Source organism: Pyxicephalus adspersus, chromosome 3 (assembly GCF_032062135.1).
Source record: "Pyxicephalus adspersus chromosome 3, UCB_Pads_2.0, whole genome shotgun sequence".
NCBI classification, from domain to species: Eukaryota; Metazoa; Chordata; class Amphibia; order Anura; family Pyxicephalidae; genus Pyxicephalus; species Pyxicephalus adspersus.
In genome coordinates, this window is record NC_092860.1 from 149,058,077 (window position 1) to 149,073,036 (window position 14,960).

At 38.1% G+C, this 14,960-nt stretch overlaps 1 protein-coding gene across 1 annotated transcript in view; it reads right to left on the reverse strand.

Annotated features, from left to right (window-relative positions):
* The window catches only part of ATRN (attractin), a gene marked incomplete in the record, with an annotated part of 130,250 nt that overhangs the window by 68,532 nt on the left and 46,758 nt on the right, over positions 1 to 14,960 (reverse strand). The window contains 9 exon segments of the mRNA XM_072406656.1: positions 462 to 599; positions 3,359 to 3,595; positions 6,443 to 6,628; positions 7,025 to 7,244; positions 8,078 to 8,253; positions 8,537 to 8,675; positions 10,660 to 10,784; positions 12,371 to 12,591; positions 13,674 to 13,758. Coding sequence (XP_072262757.1) covers positions 462 to 599; positions 3,359 to 3,595; positions 6,443 to 6,628; positions 7,025 to 7,244; positions 8,078 to 8,253; positions 8,537 to 8,675; positions 10,660 to 10,784; positions 12,371 to 12,591; positions 13,674 to 13,758 — 1,527 coding nt within the window.

A 14,960-nucleotide genomic window follows, 5' to 3' on the forward strand; every position in this document is an offset into this window, starting at 1 on the left:
ATTGTCCATGTGCTGCTTTTTCCCCACGTATAAGCCAGGTTCAGGTGTTTTATACTGCGGGAATTAGGGTGCTTTTTTTTTTTTTCTTTTTGTCAGTTTCTATCCTTTTCACAATAAACACGTTGGTTATAGTTAGCATTTAACAAAGTATTTGTAACTCTGGTCAGCTGATCTTGTGATGTACATATATCAGAATCAGACAGGTGACACATTTACTTCCCACTTTAGCCTTGTGACTTCCCAGCTTCCTGCTTCCAGGCTTATCATTGGATAATAAAGTAGTATTATCACTTTTGTTCAGCACATAGCTGTTACAGGAAGTCGAGTCATAATCCTGACCAGCATACATATGTGCATCACAAAAATGATTGAAAAAAATCTTTAATAAGATTTAATTACTACATACATGCAGTGAAATAATGGAAGTTCTATAGAGTCAAATGGCATAGTAAAATACTCACGTTGACAGGATCCCCCGTTGGTCGGGTCTCCGTAATAACCAGAAATGCAGGTATCGCAGTTCTTGCCAGTAGTCAGGTTCTCACACTTTTCGCAGATGCTTTCATTGATACATTTGCTGTGTCCATTACACTGGCAGGCTAGAAAAACAAGACACAGAAACTTCACATCCATAACAGGAGAGAATTGTGACAGCTTGCTTTGGAGGAAAACATATACAAACTATAGGTAAAATGTAGGGCAGGTAAAGCACTCAGGCTCATGTTCTACTTCCTCATACTTTGTACATTTGTGTATTATTTGCGTGTCATAGGCAGTCTCCACCTTCAACAAACACAGAGCCTCTGCTGTCTAACAAAACAGAAAACATGCATAAATCATTTTTATATGCATTCTAGCTGAAAATGTCAGACTACGTTTTTAGGCAGCTTAAAAACTTTTTATAGGAAACAAAGTCTGTGCTGAAGGTGTAGAATGTAAAAGAGCTTAAAGAAAATAATAATAGCATACAATCATAATGTTTATATGACAATGTTTATGTTTACAATCATAATGTTTGTTTATATGACAATAAAATGGTTTTTGACTTCAAAATCTATCCTTGGAAGATAATTGTCATATGTACTTTATGTAATGGTTTATGTACTGGAATTGTGAACATGAAAGTACATACGAGGACTTTATTCTACCAATGTACCCCTTCCAAGCGGTTGTCATGCTTCCACCAATTAAACTGATCTCAGATTGGGAATGCTACAATTATATGCATAATGCACCTTTTCCTATTTGAGTTGGTCTTGTTCCTAACGCCCCTCCCAAGCATAAAAGAGTAAACCCATCACAAGAAAAAAAATAGGTAAGATCCACTTCAACTAAAGAGTTAAGATCTGTAGAGGTCCGACCAGTAATATCATGAAGTGTTTTAATTAAAACCCTGCGGAACATCTCCAAAATCTATCCTCTAATAGAAAAATACTCCCCTAGCCGCTCTCTTCGCTCCTCCAATGACCTACTAATGACTTCCTCACTCAAAACCTCATCGCACGCATGGCTCCAAGACTTTTCTAGAGCTGCCCCGACTCTCTGGAATGGTTTTTCCCGTCCTATTCGGCTTGCTCCTACTTTCTGCACAATTAAAAGAGCTCTTAAAACTTTTTTTCAAACTTGCCTACCCATCTTCTTCTGTCTTCTAAAACCCTCACTACTTCCCACCATTCCGGATCCCTCTCCTATTGTGTGTTACTTCCCCTACCTCCTAGATTGTAAGCTCTTCAGGGCAGGCCTCTCCTCCTCCTGTGTCACTGTCTGAACCTGTCTGTCATAGTATTTAATGTACAGCGCTGCATATTTTGTTGGCACTATATAAATCCTGTATAATAATAATAATTCCCTTATGTGAGCCCACAATAAACATTCATAAGCAAATATTATTGAAAATGTTTACAATCAGAACTACGGCCTTACAATAGAAAAATGTGCATGTCAGCACTTAATTACAAGTTCAATCACAGGGTGGAGTGCACGCCTACATTCTCAAAAAATGCTTTGTGCACCAATTGTTAGCCTGCTGTAATCTACAGGAAACCTCTATAAATGTATTTCTTCTGAAAAAGGTACTTATCCAGGACTTGGTAAAAAAAATTAAATGAAAATAAAGCTCTGTTATTCATATGAAAAAGGAAGCTTAAAAAAAAAAAAAAAAAAAGGTTGGTGAAGTTTTCAGCCTAGACTGGCTGTTTCTTAAGTTTGTGCAATACAAACACATCACTCAACACACCTATGTATAAACAACTCCCAAAAAACAATGAAACTGTGCCACATCTAGGAACACCACATGTCCACCTGATAGGGAAACAGAGCACTATAAAGATCTGGATGGTTTTTTTTTTATAGATGTTTTAATGCTCCTATGCTCCTTCATCAGAAATGTGTGTGTGTAGGCTACAAAATTTGCCACCCCCATTTTCTTAGGCTGTGTACATAAGTGCAATAATTCAAAATCCTTTCCAATGACAGAAGACTGAACGATGCATGAACGAGCGCTGTACATACAGCACCATTCTGGTCTATGGAGAGGGAAGGGGGGAGCACGACGCTGTGCTCTCTCCCCTTCACTTCCATTATGATCATTTAGCGTCCTGGCGTATCCACGAACAATGTTGACGGAGAGGGGAGGGGGGGAGAACGACGGAGAGAACAATGGAAAGGGACCCAGAAACACTCTCTCCCCTTCACTTGCATTACGATTGTTCGTGGATCTGCCAGGACGGATGCATGAACAACGAGCGCTGTACACACGGCAGATTCTCATCTGAAATTAGCCCTGAGGCGATTATGGCACTTGAATTATCTGACGTATGAACGTAGCCATATTCCAGATTGATTACCACAATTCTGAACAGCTATAGAATATGAATATATTTTCGATAATTGCAAGGCAATAGAACTTTCTTGGCATCTAATTATAAATACATCTGATGTTACTGGTTCCTCCCAGCACCCCTGCAAATACCCACAAATACCTCTTGATCCTGCTAGTAAATTCTACCTAATGCAGCTTCCCATTATGGTTTTGCAACAATGCAGCATTTCACCTGTCACCTTCACGTAGGCTGTGCATGTTTGCACTACAGTGGCATGAGGAAAAAAAGCAAGAAGCGTGACTATTAGCATTGTCACTACTAATGCACAAACCTGTAGCCTGTTAATTAAAACCTGACCATACCCTGTCCTGCACGCTGTTTCCTAAAGCCTAAAGCCTTTCCGCACAGATCTAAAAAGAAATCATATATGAGAGGTATCAGGTGGCCTAACTTTTCAGGACTTGCCAACAATAACTACTTCTTTATTAAATTCAGTCAGTGTTATTTTGGCAGCTGATATATTTTTGTTGTGGTACCTGGACACTGTATAAAGGACCAGTTGTAATGTTTCTCTGCAGGACACAAGTTGACATCCAAGACGGGCTCAGAGTAGCTGGGCTTTGTGGTTGCTGACCCGTTGGGAAGTTTCATTGGTCCGCGGTATGAGGCCTCCATGCACTGTCCTTTGCCGGTATTACTGGGGTCCGTGCACCAACCACAACCAGGCTGCTCCAGACACTGAGCACATGTGCGATACCCAGAACAGTTCTCAGCTGTGAGAGAAGAAGAAAAAATCACTAAGAAGTAGAAAAATACAGGATTTAATATCTCATATAGACTCTTAAAAGCTTAATTTGCTAACCATCAATGAATTGTAATTTTTTTTTCAGCCAAAAAATGTATTCTAATATTGTCTGGCCTATAAAGAAAGCTGCTGCTCTTGGTTCTTTACTTTGGTGAACTCTCATTTTTATGACTGTCCATGTGCCCCTACTCAAGAAATAACTTGTAGTGCCATGGTAAGTTTAAAGCTTACAGGAGACATCAATGTACTTTGCTTTTTAGGGAATACTTTGCTTTTCATTTTAGAATAAAGCTAAAGTTTAATCTACTCATATTTCCCCGTTCCCTGGTTCTGCTTTCTCCTTACATATACATTTTTAAATAAAAGAATCAAGTTTGTAAGTATTCAACATATGCCACATCCCCTTCTCAAGACTACAGGAATTAGAAGTATAACATATGGGACTTAAATCAACAAACTATATAGCAAAAAAATCTAAATATCCAATTATTCATAATAAGTATCCATAAAAATGACATTTAGTTGGTGATTTTGTTACATGTATATTCCAGAAGCTGTCTCTTAAAGATGTTTTTTATGCATTCTATGCATTTTGCGGAGCTTAGTCCACATCATGAGGAATAAAGAGACCTGATGATAGTAATCCACACTCAACGCATGCAGACAGGTGGAACAGTTCTTTCACAGATGGGTAATTAGGATAGACTTAAGGAGCAACAGCCAAACCAGTATTGGGTCTCTCTCTCAACGTCCCTCCTACTGATCAGGTTCCAATATATATCCAACTTGCAAGAGTTTTACAAACTCTGCCAAGCATCAATCTTTTATTCTGTCCTTCTGCCTATTAACCTTCCACACACAGAGGCCAGAGACAGTCAGGCTGGATAGGAAAGGCCTACATGGTGCTGGGAGTCCTCCAGCTGGGAAATGATGCACAGTACAAGGGCCTGTACAACCATCCAAGACAGAAGGGACGTTTGGTTTAAACTTATCAGTGACCATCAATGTTATTCTCATTCACCCAGGTATGGCCTTCTACAAAGCTGATGGCCATTTAAAAGCTGATGTCTCCTAGCTGACAAAAAGGGTATCTTGAAACATTGACCTGAACCTCACCCTCCCCCCATCCCACAATTTTCTATCTTACAAATTATTTACAATCCTTAATGCTCATAAGAAAGACCAAGGCCACTTAGCGCCCTGACATCCATCCTCAACGTTTTTTCAAAATTTGGATGCCATATTTACAACACACCCTCTCCTCTGAACAACTAAATAGTATAGGTAGTCCCCGAGTTAAGGACATCCGACATACAGACAACGCCAAGATACCAACGGGGCTTCCATGCTCATTTTTTTTGCAAACATACAGTTTTTCACAAGAAATCTTTGCTAAACACAGCTGAGCATCATCTTGTAACTCTTTAATGACCATCACAAACTCAGCAGTCATTTCTTTTTGCATATTAAAGCACAGCTTGCTCCATAAGTTAATACATTTCTAGGCTTCATTAAGTTTTTTTTTTTTTTTTGTTTTGTGATAAACTCAGTGAGGATGTCATACAGTACCTGACACCACGCTGCCTAATAATATGTTGAGACAAACATCTGTCCTAATTGCATTTAATAAAATAATGTACCTGTTCCGACTTACATACAAATTCAACTTAAGAACAAACCTACAGTCCCTATCTCGTATGTAACCCAGGGACTACCTGTATTATCAAAACTTTTCACCATACCCTGGTATTATGACACCAGGGCCCTAGGGAACGCCTAATACTTTTCTCCCAACACTAGTAAGCCGGCAACGTAACTTTGCCTTGAGATCTAATGACCTTTTGGTTCATTTGTATTTATTGGCCCCAAACCTATTAATTGCCATACTTACTCATTTTCATTTTTAAAACCATTTCTTCACTAAATCATAATCCATTCTCCACATTTTTTTTCTTTCAAAGCACCATCTTATTATAATTGTTTATGAGTTAATTTGAGATGTTACACCAGCCCTTATCAATTTTGTGTTGCCCCCCTACCCTTCAAACATAGTTAAGACAAAAGTTAGGGTAGATGATGATAGTTGAGCACTGTATGAGCTTCACGGACTTGTGGGAATTTGTCTTTCATTACCTGATAGACCCCCTCCCTGTTTCATGTATCTATGTTCATCTCAGCAAATTTTGTTGGTTTCAGAGAGTTGAAGCTATCTTTGTTATACTGTTCCCCATAGTTTTATGCTGTAGTTATATTCTTATTTTATACTGTGTACCTCTGTTACAAAAGTTCATTTATCAGCTTGTGCTGTCATAACTGCTATCTTTTCAATAAAAAGTATTGTAAAAAAAAGCTGATAGAAAAAATTAAGAGATAGCAATCTGTGGCTAACAACTATGTTGTGTGAGTTCCTGCTTAACTGGTTCTATTGTACGACTTGACATTGAAAAAAATACCAAGGGAAAAACCTCCCAACTCTACAATGTAATAAAGCCCAATATCACCAATGAAAACGGGTGTCTTATGAAAGAAAAAAAAAGATCAAACAGATTACTGGAGCCTATTGCTGCAAAGGTAGTCAGGTATAGCAAGAAAACCAAGAAAGGTGAAGGTAAAGAGATGTATTTTTTAAGCATACTTTTAAAATAATAAAGCTTGAGGCCAATACTATTTTTTTTTTTGCCCAAGAAAGTTGGATTCCTTTAAGTCCTAGTATATGTTTAGTATACATAAAGCCAAAAAGTTGGGGCATGTTTTTCTATGTCAGCTAAAGTCTGCAAAACATTTTGTGTTCACCAGGGAGAAGATATATACGTACGTGGACAGTTGCTCATGGTATACCACTCCATACATTGTCCATAAGGGAAAGAGGCCACATAAGCATTGGAGTCCACACACTGCTTCATATTACTGCACCACATGCACTCAGAGCTGGCGCTGGTACAGTCCGAGCACTGTGTCCTGGAGGCACAAGGAGTGCGGCATTGCTTGGCGCTGTGATTGGCTGCAAGTCACAACAGAAGGAGAGATATCAGTCAAAAAAAACAACTTTTCACAGGGTAAATTGATAAAGCTAATACATAATCTACAACTCTAAAACACAAGAAATTTAAGGAAGAACTAAAAATTACTGTGCACGTCAAAAAATATTCAAAACACAAAAAGATGCATTAAACCAGGGCAACCAATTCAACTGCTTTCTGTAATTACTGGTTATTTTTAAAAGGGCAGATGTAATTTTACCTGACATTCCAAACTGCTGTTATACCGCATGTTACAACAATACGTCAGGAAGAATTGGCAAAAAAAAAATCTTTTTTTTATTTTTTTAATTTAAATTCTAGGACTGATGAGTTATTAATTCCGTTACTCTTTACTGACCACAATCCCCTCCTCTTACCTGGCCTTTCACAAACACTGCCATTGATGGGGTGGATACAGGTTGCTGCTTTCAGGCCTGTGACAGACGGTTCAGCTAGGTAACCACAAAAACCAGCATCACTGGGCTCTCCGGCCTGCCACTGCAAGGTGGTATTGGTAAAAGGTGACATGTCCTCCCAGCACCAATACGACACATTGATCTTCCTGAGCCCAACCCAAGGCGTGAGCTCGGTCTTTGGCTGCAACAAAATACAGTAGAGCCATATAAATAGAGTAGAGCCATAAAAACACAAAGACATAAATCCAAGAAAGAGAAAATCGTATCGATGTAGTTTAGAATTTTTTAGGTGTTGCAAAGCTGGAAAGATTTTAGCATTATAACCTCAATGATCACCTGCCTGAACCGAGCTGGTGATGCAGATTCATATTCTATTGGGCAGGATGGAAGTTTAAAGCTGAGATAGGAAGAGATTTGTTACTTGCAAAACTTTCTGATTAACTTATTTCTATATTATGATACATAACATATCACTACACAATAACCTTGGAAGCAATACCTAATTTTACCCTCATATTCATGTCTCAGGGTCCTCATCCTCCTCTCATACAGCTAAATTAATATTGTAGGCAGTTATCGGATCCATTTATTATTAATATTAACTAGTGTTTAGATAGCGCTGACATATTACGCAGTGCTTCCAAATGCATAATTTTGTCACTAGCTGTCCCACAAATGACCTCAAAATCTAATGTCCCTACCTCAGTCATATGTCATTACCACAGCCTAAGTCCAATCTGCAGGGGAAGCCAATTACCGAACCTACATGTTTTTTTTCATATGGGAGGAAACCAGAGTACCCAGGAAAAAACCCACGCAAAACATGGGGAGAACCTGCAAACGCCATGCAGATAATATCCTGGCCGAGAATTTAAGCTGGGACCCAGAGCCGCAAAGGAAAGAGTGCTAACCACTTAGCCGCCGTGCTTCCCAATGCTTGATACTCAAAAATACTTGCCAGTGTGGTCTATCAAAGAAAAGAGAGATCTATACATCAGGTAAAATATTAAATACCTGCATGTTCTGCAGCTGTTTCACCACAAACTCCACTTTCTTCTGAGAGGTGAGAGAGGCCAGTGCAGCATTCTGATTGCGGCAGGCCAGCTTCGAGTTGTCGTAATTCTCCTTAGTGATGGCAATTTTCAGGCATGAACTATCCACCAGGTGCCAATTTGCTCCACAGATGTTTTCTGAAATAATTAAAAAACAAAGATGATCCAAATGCCTAAACATACACAAAAAAAAAAACGAACTGCAGAGAAAAATACAAATGATCTTTACTGATCTTGATCTTCATTTTCTTGTTATAATAGCACAGACCTACTGACAAGAATACTGCAAAAGCAAACTAAGGGCAAATAAAGGTCTCAAAGATTTATGAAATGTATTTAAGAGCTAAAACATAGTAAACATTTGAGTATCTATAGCCTAGTCATAGATTCAGTATCATTAAGAAAGAAAGGGTCAGACTACCTGGCAGCCCTATACACTCCTGGTTGCGTGGTTCCCACTGGCAGTTCTGGTCCATTGCGCAGCTCTTGCAGCTGGTTTTCTTGTTGCAGTAGAAGCCATAGTTACTCTTCGGACATTGTTCGTATACTGTAATTGCCCCCTGTTTAATAGAAGATACTATTACCAAACTATAGGGAAAATTTATTGATATCTCAGATCTAAAAATATAAGTTAGCATGAAAATAATCAACATTATCTTCTCACTGATCATTAAGTTTATTTATTGAGACCAGAAGAGGTGTTACCACAGTATGCAAACTGCATACCACAGTATGCAAACTGAAAAAACCAAATATATATATATATATATATATATATATATATATAGTGTGTGTTTATATTTAATTTCCCTTGCAGTAACCCCGAGTGTAACTCGGGGTAGAAAAAAGTTGCTAAAAGTCTTAACCCCGAAGCACTCTCGGGGTTGGAACACCTATGAAAGGTTAGTAAATAGAGCGCTTACCTGATCCGCAGGGGTCCAGCGCCGTGATCTCCGTCTTCTTTCTGCTTCTGCATCCGATGAGTCACCGGGGGAGTTCCCGGTGACGTCGGTGCGTGTGTACGTCCCGACCAGGCGGGAAATTCAAAATCCATTTGTATTGCATTCAATACAAAATAACTGTACTGAATGCAATAAATTGGATTTTTATGTGTAAAAGCAGTACAGTGTTTTCAAGAATATTCATTTTACAATATATATATTAGTATGATTATAATATGTATTTTTTTTAGTATTTTTTTTTTAAATATATAGATTTTTTAATTTTTTCAATTTATTGTTTTTAAATGATTTTGTGTTTCAAACTTTATTATACTCATACTATTATATTATACTGTAAAATACATTTTCATGAAAAACAATGTACCGCTTTTAGACATATAAAACCAGAAAGAAATGAACCGCTAGGGAGGTTAATGAACAAACTACTTATAGGGTGCAGAGAAATATAAATGTAATATAAAGTCCTGAGAAGAATCTGAAATAAGGATGTGCATATAAACCAATAAATGCTTCAGTTCTTCCAGAAGTCAGAATATGGAATGAACTGGAGCAGTTTTATGATGTAGAAAACATTTTACAAAATTTAAGATTAAGTGCACACATGTTGTAGGTACATCATATGCTCAAAGTGCTGAAGGCGGGAGAGTAGGGTAAAACAGGAAAAGTGTACTCATCCTTTAAATTGTGGGGGATGCACAGCTTACTTGCCAATCATGGCACAGACTTAGCGGTTTGCAGGCACCTTGAATCAATGACAGGTCCAGAAACCTGCCAGATCCACATGCCAGAAACCCTCCAACACCACAGTTATGCTCTTCCGCCATTGAATGGTCACAGGTGATTTAAGCTACGTACACACGTCCAATGGTTCTCGCATGATAGTCAACTCAGGGCCTATATCAGACGAGAATCTGGCGTGTGTACAGCACCCGTCGTCCGAACGACCGTTGTGCTGGATCCACTGACGATGACCGACAAACAATCATAATGCAGGGGGCTCTCTATAGAGCAGAACAGTGCTGTATGAACAGCACTCATTCATGCATCGTGCAGTCCTTAGTCGTTGGAAAGGATCATGAAGGATCCTTTCCAACGACATAAAAATGCACATGTGTACCCAGCTTTACTCCTGCATTTGTGCAACAGTTACATTGTCCCAAGTGGATGTCACTTTATGCAGCATTGTTCTACACAGCATGCAGCATAGGTCTAAAAACAAAAGGCCACCAAGGGTCAAAGCTTTTTTTTTGTGTGTGTGTGTGGTAAAAGACATTGCATGTCTCATATCAATTAAGCTTTACCTCCTAATGCCTTTTGTTTTTTTGAGATTAGGTCTAGTACGAATGTCACTAAAATATATTTCTAGATATTCTGGTGAGAATGCAGGATTCTTTTACATACTTTGTCAAGTTGAAAAAAAAAGACTTAAGTCCAATAAGCAACCACTAGAGACATAAACATATCCCAGATAAGAACCCTATAGGCCTAGTTCATTTTGGTTCATTTATTATTATTCTTCTTGAGCCATCCCAGTCCTGTACAGTCTAGTCATGGCTGCAATACAGTACTATAGTGAGTTTACCTGAGTAGCTGTGCAGTTGTTATTGAGTGTTATACACTGGTCATTGCACCATCGGCAGCCGTTGGTATTCACTGTGCAGCTAAAGCAGTCCGTATATTGATCGCATTTGCTATCACTGTCAGAATCTGCATAAAGGAACAGAAAAGTGAGGCAATTACAAAAAGCAGACACAGTTTTGCTAAGTAAAGAGATTTAGACTTTCTAATCTTGTGTGATATTAAACTCCACATGTCCACTTATCGGCCAAAACCGCCATTTTCTACAGCACTGTTTTCCTTTCCTGACAAGTCCAACTGTTAAAGCAAATGTTGCCCCCTTGTCCACAAATATATGTGCAGAATATGTAGTAAAATGGAATAAGTGCAATTATGAAACATACCAAAACATCTAGCCAACAGAACTGGAATCTTCATTTACTTGCCTTTTCCATTTTACAAATATTTATATTGTAATTAACAATTGTTTGTCCTGACCTTCAAGTGAACCTGTGAGAATAGAGCTGGGTTGATATAACAAACCCATCACTGTGATTTAAAGAACACCTGTCATCAAAACACAGCCTGAATTTTCCTCCATAAAATGTGGGTTGCCGGAGTACAAACAGGGGCCTTTGTCAGGTTTCAGATTTGTCAGGCTTCAAGATTTACCAGTTTTGTCAATGTATGAAGTACTAAAGCTACTGTAGTAGATCAGCAGGCAACTACCTTCTTTCGGAGCAGCTAAACAATGCAAGTATGAACAGAAGGCACTGAGGAGGGATTTAGGGAAAACAATTTTGCTGAAGTTGAAATTACCAATTTCCATAACAGAAGCCTCAGAGAAATTTGCTTAACAGTTTTTTATTTCCTCATTTAGGGGTTGTGTTCTGGGAACTTTATGTTTATAACAATAACAAAAAAACAGTGTTATAAGGAGTAATATTATTAGACAGTAATTGAGTAAAGAAGTTGCGTAGGTTTGCTTGGATGTACCGCACAACAAAGCACAACCTCTATAAATGCATTGGCCCATGGTGTGCAAAGTGAAGCGAGTGCAGATCTGTGATGATCTGTTTAAAAATATATTTGCTGCTTAGTGTTTGCTGCATATGTACTTGTTAACTGCATACTGTCACTTTTCTTTTACTTTTTACCCATTTATTTATACCTGAGAAAAAAAAAAACCTTGACTGCACATGAACAAGAGAGTTCGATAATCCATCGTCAGCTCTCCATCTAAAAATCCCACTGCACCTTAAAATGAATCTCAACCTCAGATCAATAAAAGAAATTGCACTGTACCAGTCCCTAGATATGGTAGAATAATTACGTTTTATGTTTCAGAACATTTTCAGCAAAAAACTTTCACAATCTATCCAACAACAAAAGACTTGACCGATGCATTAATAAGTTCTGTACATACAGCGTCATTTTATTTTTATGGAGGGGGGTAGGGAAAACTATGAAGCGGCACCCTGCTGCGCTCTCTCCCCTTTACTTGTATTGAAGTCGTTCATAGATTCGCAAGGACACTGTACACAAGTCAGAATCTCGTCCGATGCCAGCCCTGAAGCGATAATCGGACAATAGGGTAATCGGAGAATCATCTGAGGTGTGTACATAGCCTTATACCACCATCATCATTAAACACTTTTTCTGAGTCTGGGTTGTCATGGACTGGTCTATGGCTACAGATGAGAAACCTGTGATGATGACCACAAAAGAATACATACATGGGATATGAGGACATGAATCTATGACTTCTTTTTGTTGCTCTGAAGATGCATCTTCCCAGGCCAAGCATTGAGATGTACTGTTGTCCCAGACACAGCGAATTTCCGGTCCAGCTCCTGTACACGAGGCGTTACTAGAAAAAGCTTCACAGCTCTTTGATGTGAACATCAGGACATCGCTGAGCAAGAGGCTGTTGAATCCTCCAAACACATACATTGTGCTGAAAGAGATAAAAGTAAATGGTTTGACCATGGGCGTGGTGGACTGTGTGAATGTTACATATGAGAATTTATAAGCTGTTATGTACTTTATACCTAGGTGAATGTGTGAAGCTTGAAGTATTTGATCTTAAGAGATTTTTTTCAAATACGTTTAAAGAAATCAGTCACATATACAGAAATATTTACTTCAGCCACATATTCAAGTCTTTATACCCCACCGTATCATAAGCCTCAAGGGCGCTTGCCAAACTTCCATTTTTTTAAGGTAAATATAAATTTTTGCAAATTAAAACAAAGCTGCAGATTTAAAATACTCTCCTACAGCCCATTTCTCTGATCTTAACTCAAAATCTGTAACCTCCAAATTCCTAACATCTGGCATCTCTAGGTGTTTAAAAGGCCTGTTTCCCTCACTGCAACTCTGGATTCATCCATTGACTCTGATATTACTACTGTGTCCTGCAGAGGCTTAATGACCGGAGAAAGAGTGCAGCTGGGGACACAGGCATCCTACACACCCAAAAGTATATTGGATGTAAAGTGGTCACTGTTCTGCAAGACAGCAAAAGTCACAGGAACAGTAGGCAGAACAGGTATTTATAAACATCCTTCTTTAGCAGACAGAGCCTTTTAAAAACCTAAACACTCATGAGAAACTATTTTGCAGTTTTCTTTCCATTCAGCAGATGGAGCTCAAGTCCACTTTTCAAATCTTTTGCTATTTTAACATTCTGCTGTGCTAAAAAAAAAAAAAAAAAAAAAAAAAAAAAAAAAAGTGAATGCCAGAAGTGATTTATTATTGCAAGGTACAATAGAGGTGCAAAGTAAGTTTTGTTTAATGATCTACCTTTTTAGACAATCCACAATACATTAGGAACTATAATAAAAATTCACTGGGTAAAAAAGAAAATAATCAATTGAGCCCCAGTCCCTTTTCTCAATGTTTGCATTGGGTGCAAAAGTGATGAAAGTACAATAGGTTCCAAGAAACCAATTTTTTCCACTTTGATGGCCTTTTGACAGCCATTATATTCAGCTACCAGTATATACGTATCGAATAAGAAAACTTTATGCTTTTTACCTATTTTTCAGGACTGCAGAGTGTCCGAATCGGTTGATGTCATGATGCAGATTGGGCGGAGGCAGAAGGCTCCAAGTGTCACAAGCTGAGCAAGAAAGAGAAAAACTTGTCAGTACACTTCTGATTTCAACTAACGTAATCAAGGAAGCTACCCATACTATATATCTGCCGTCAGATTAACCAACAACTGTGTATGTAATATCAATACAGGAATGTATAGGTTCAGCATTCCTCTGACACTGAACCACATATGCAAACAATGACTTGATTCTACAAGTGCTAGCAACTCAGATCAAAAAAAGCACAAGTCAATCTGCTGATAGGCAAGAATTCATGAAAAGACCAATACTTAAAAGCCAAACTTATTTTCTTTTTCCTTGCTTTCAGAATGAGATTTAGGACCAACCTTCATATTCCTCTCCAGAGACTAGTGGAATGGTTCTCACTTTATACCTGGTAATAACCTGTTCTCTCTAGTGGCCTCAGAAAGTAATAAACAGCTATATATTATTATTTCTAGTCTGTAGGTGATGACAGCTAAACACCCTCTCCAGTCGGGAAGAAAACACATGTCAATGATAAGAAATCCTTGTGGACCAACTCAATGAGACCGCAGATAACCTCAGCTATTTTTAACCACATTAGAGGCATTTTAATAAATGTATTACTTTAAAAAACAATAATATCTAAAAAAAAATGTCTATCAGTTTATTGTGGACTCAAAAACAGATATGAAGAATACAAAGATATTAAAACATTTTAATTACAAACTTAGATGCAACATTTGTAATGTTTATTGCATTGGAATTTAATTTTAGGAATGTATGTATTAATAGCTTAATTCTTTATTATTTACTTCGCCTATACTTATATGTTTTGTAACAAGATGGTATATATTTTGTTTTGTTTTTTTTTGTATAGTATTATATTGTAAGTTGTGAAAAACTAATAAAAATGTATTTTATGTTTAGAAATTTGTTTTTAAAAAAAAAAAAAAAACACGTGTTAGCTGTTCTAATAAAAGTACCCACAGGAGCACTAAAAGCCCCGCTGTTAGGGCCAAATGTCAGGGTATTAGGACCAGTTCCTGCAGATGCCCGTCCATCCACTCCTTTATATATTTGTATGATACCATCACTAGGATGACTGCATTTATGTAAATAGAGATGCAGGGTATTGGAAGAAGAGATGGAGGGCAAGCCCCAGCACCAACAGGAAGTTTAAAAGCATTGACCATCGGAAGCAAGGTTCTGGAAGCTGATGCAAAAGGGGCCATCAGTTTCTTTA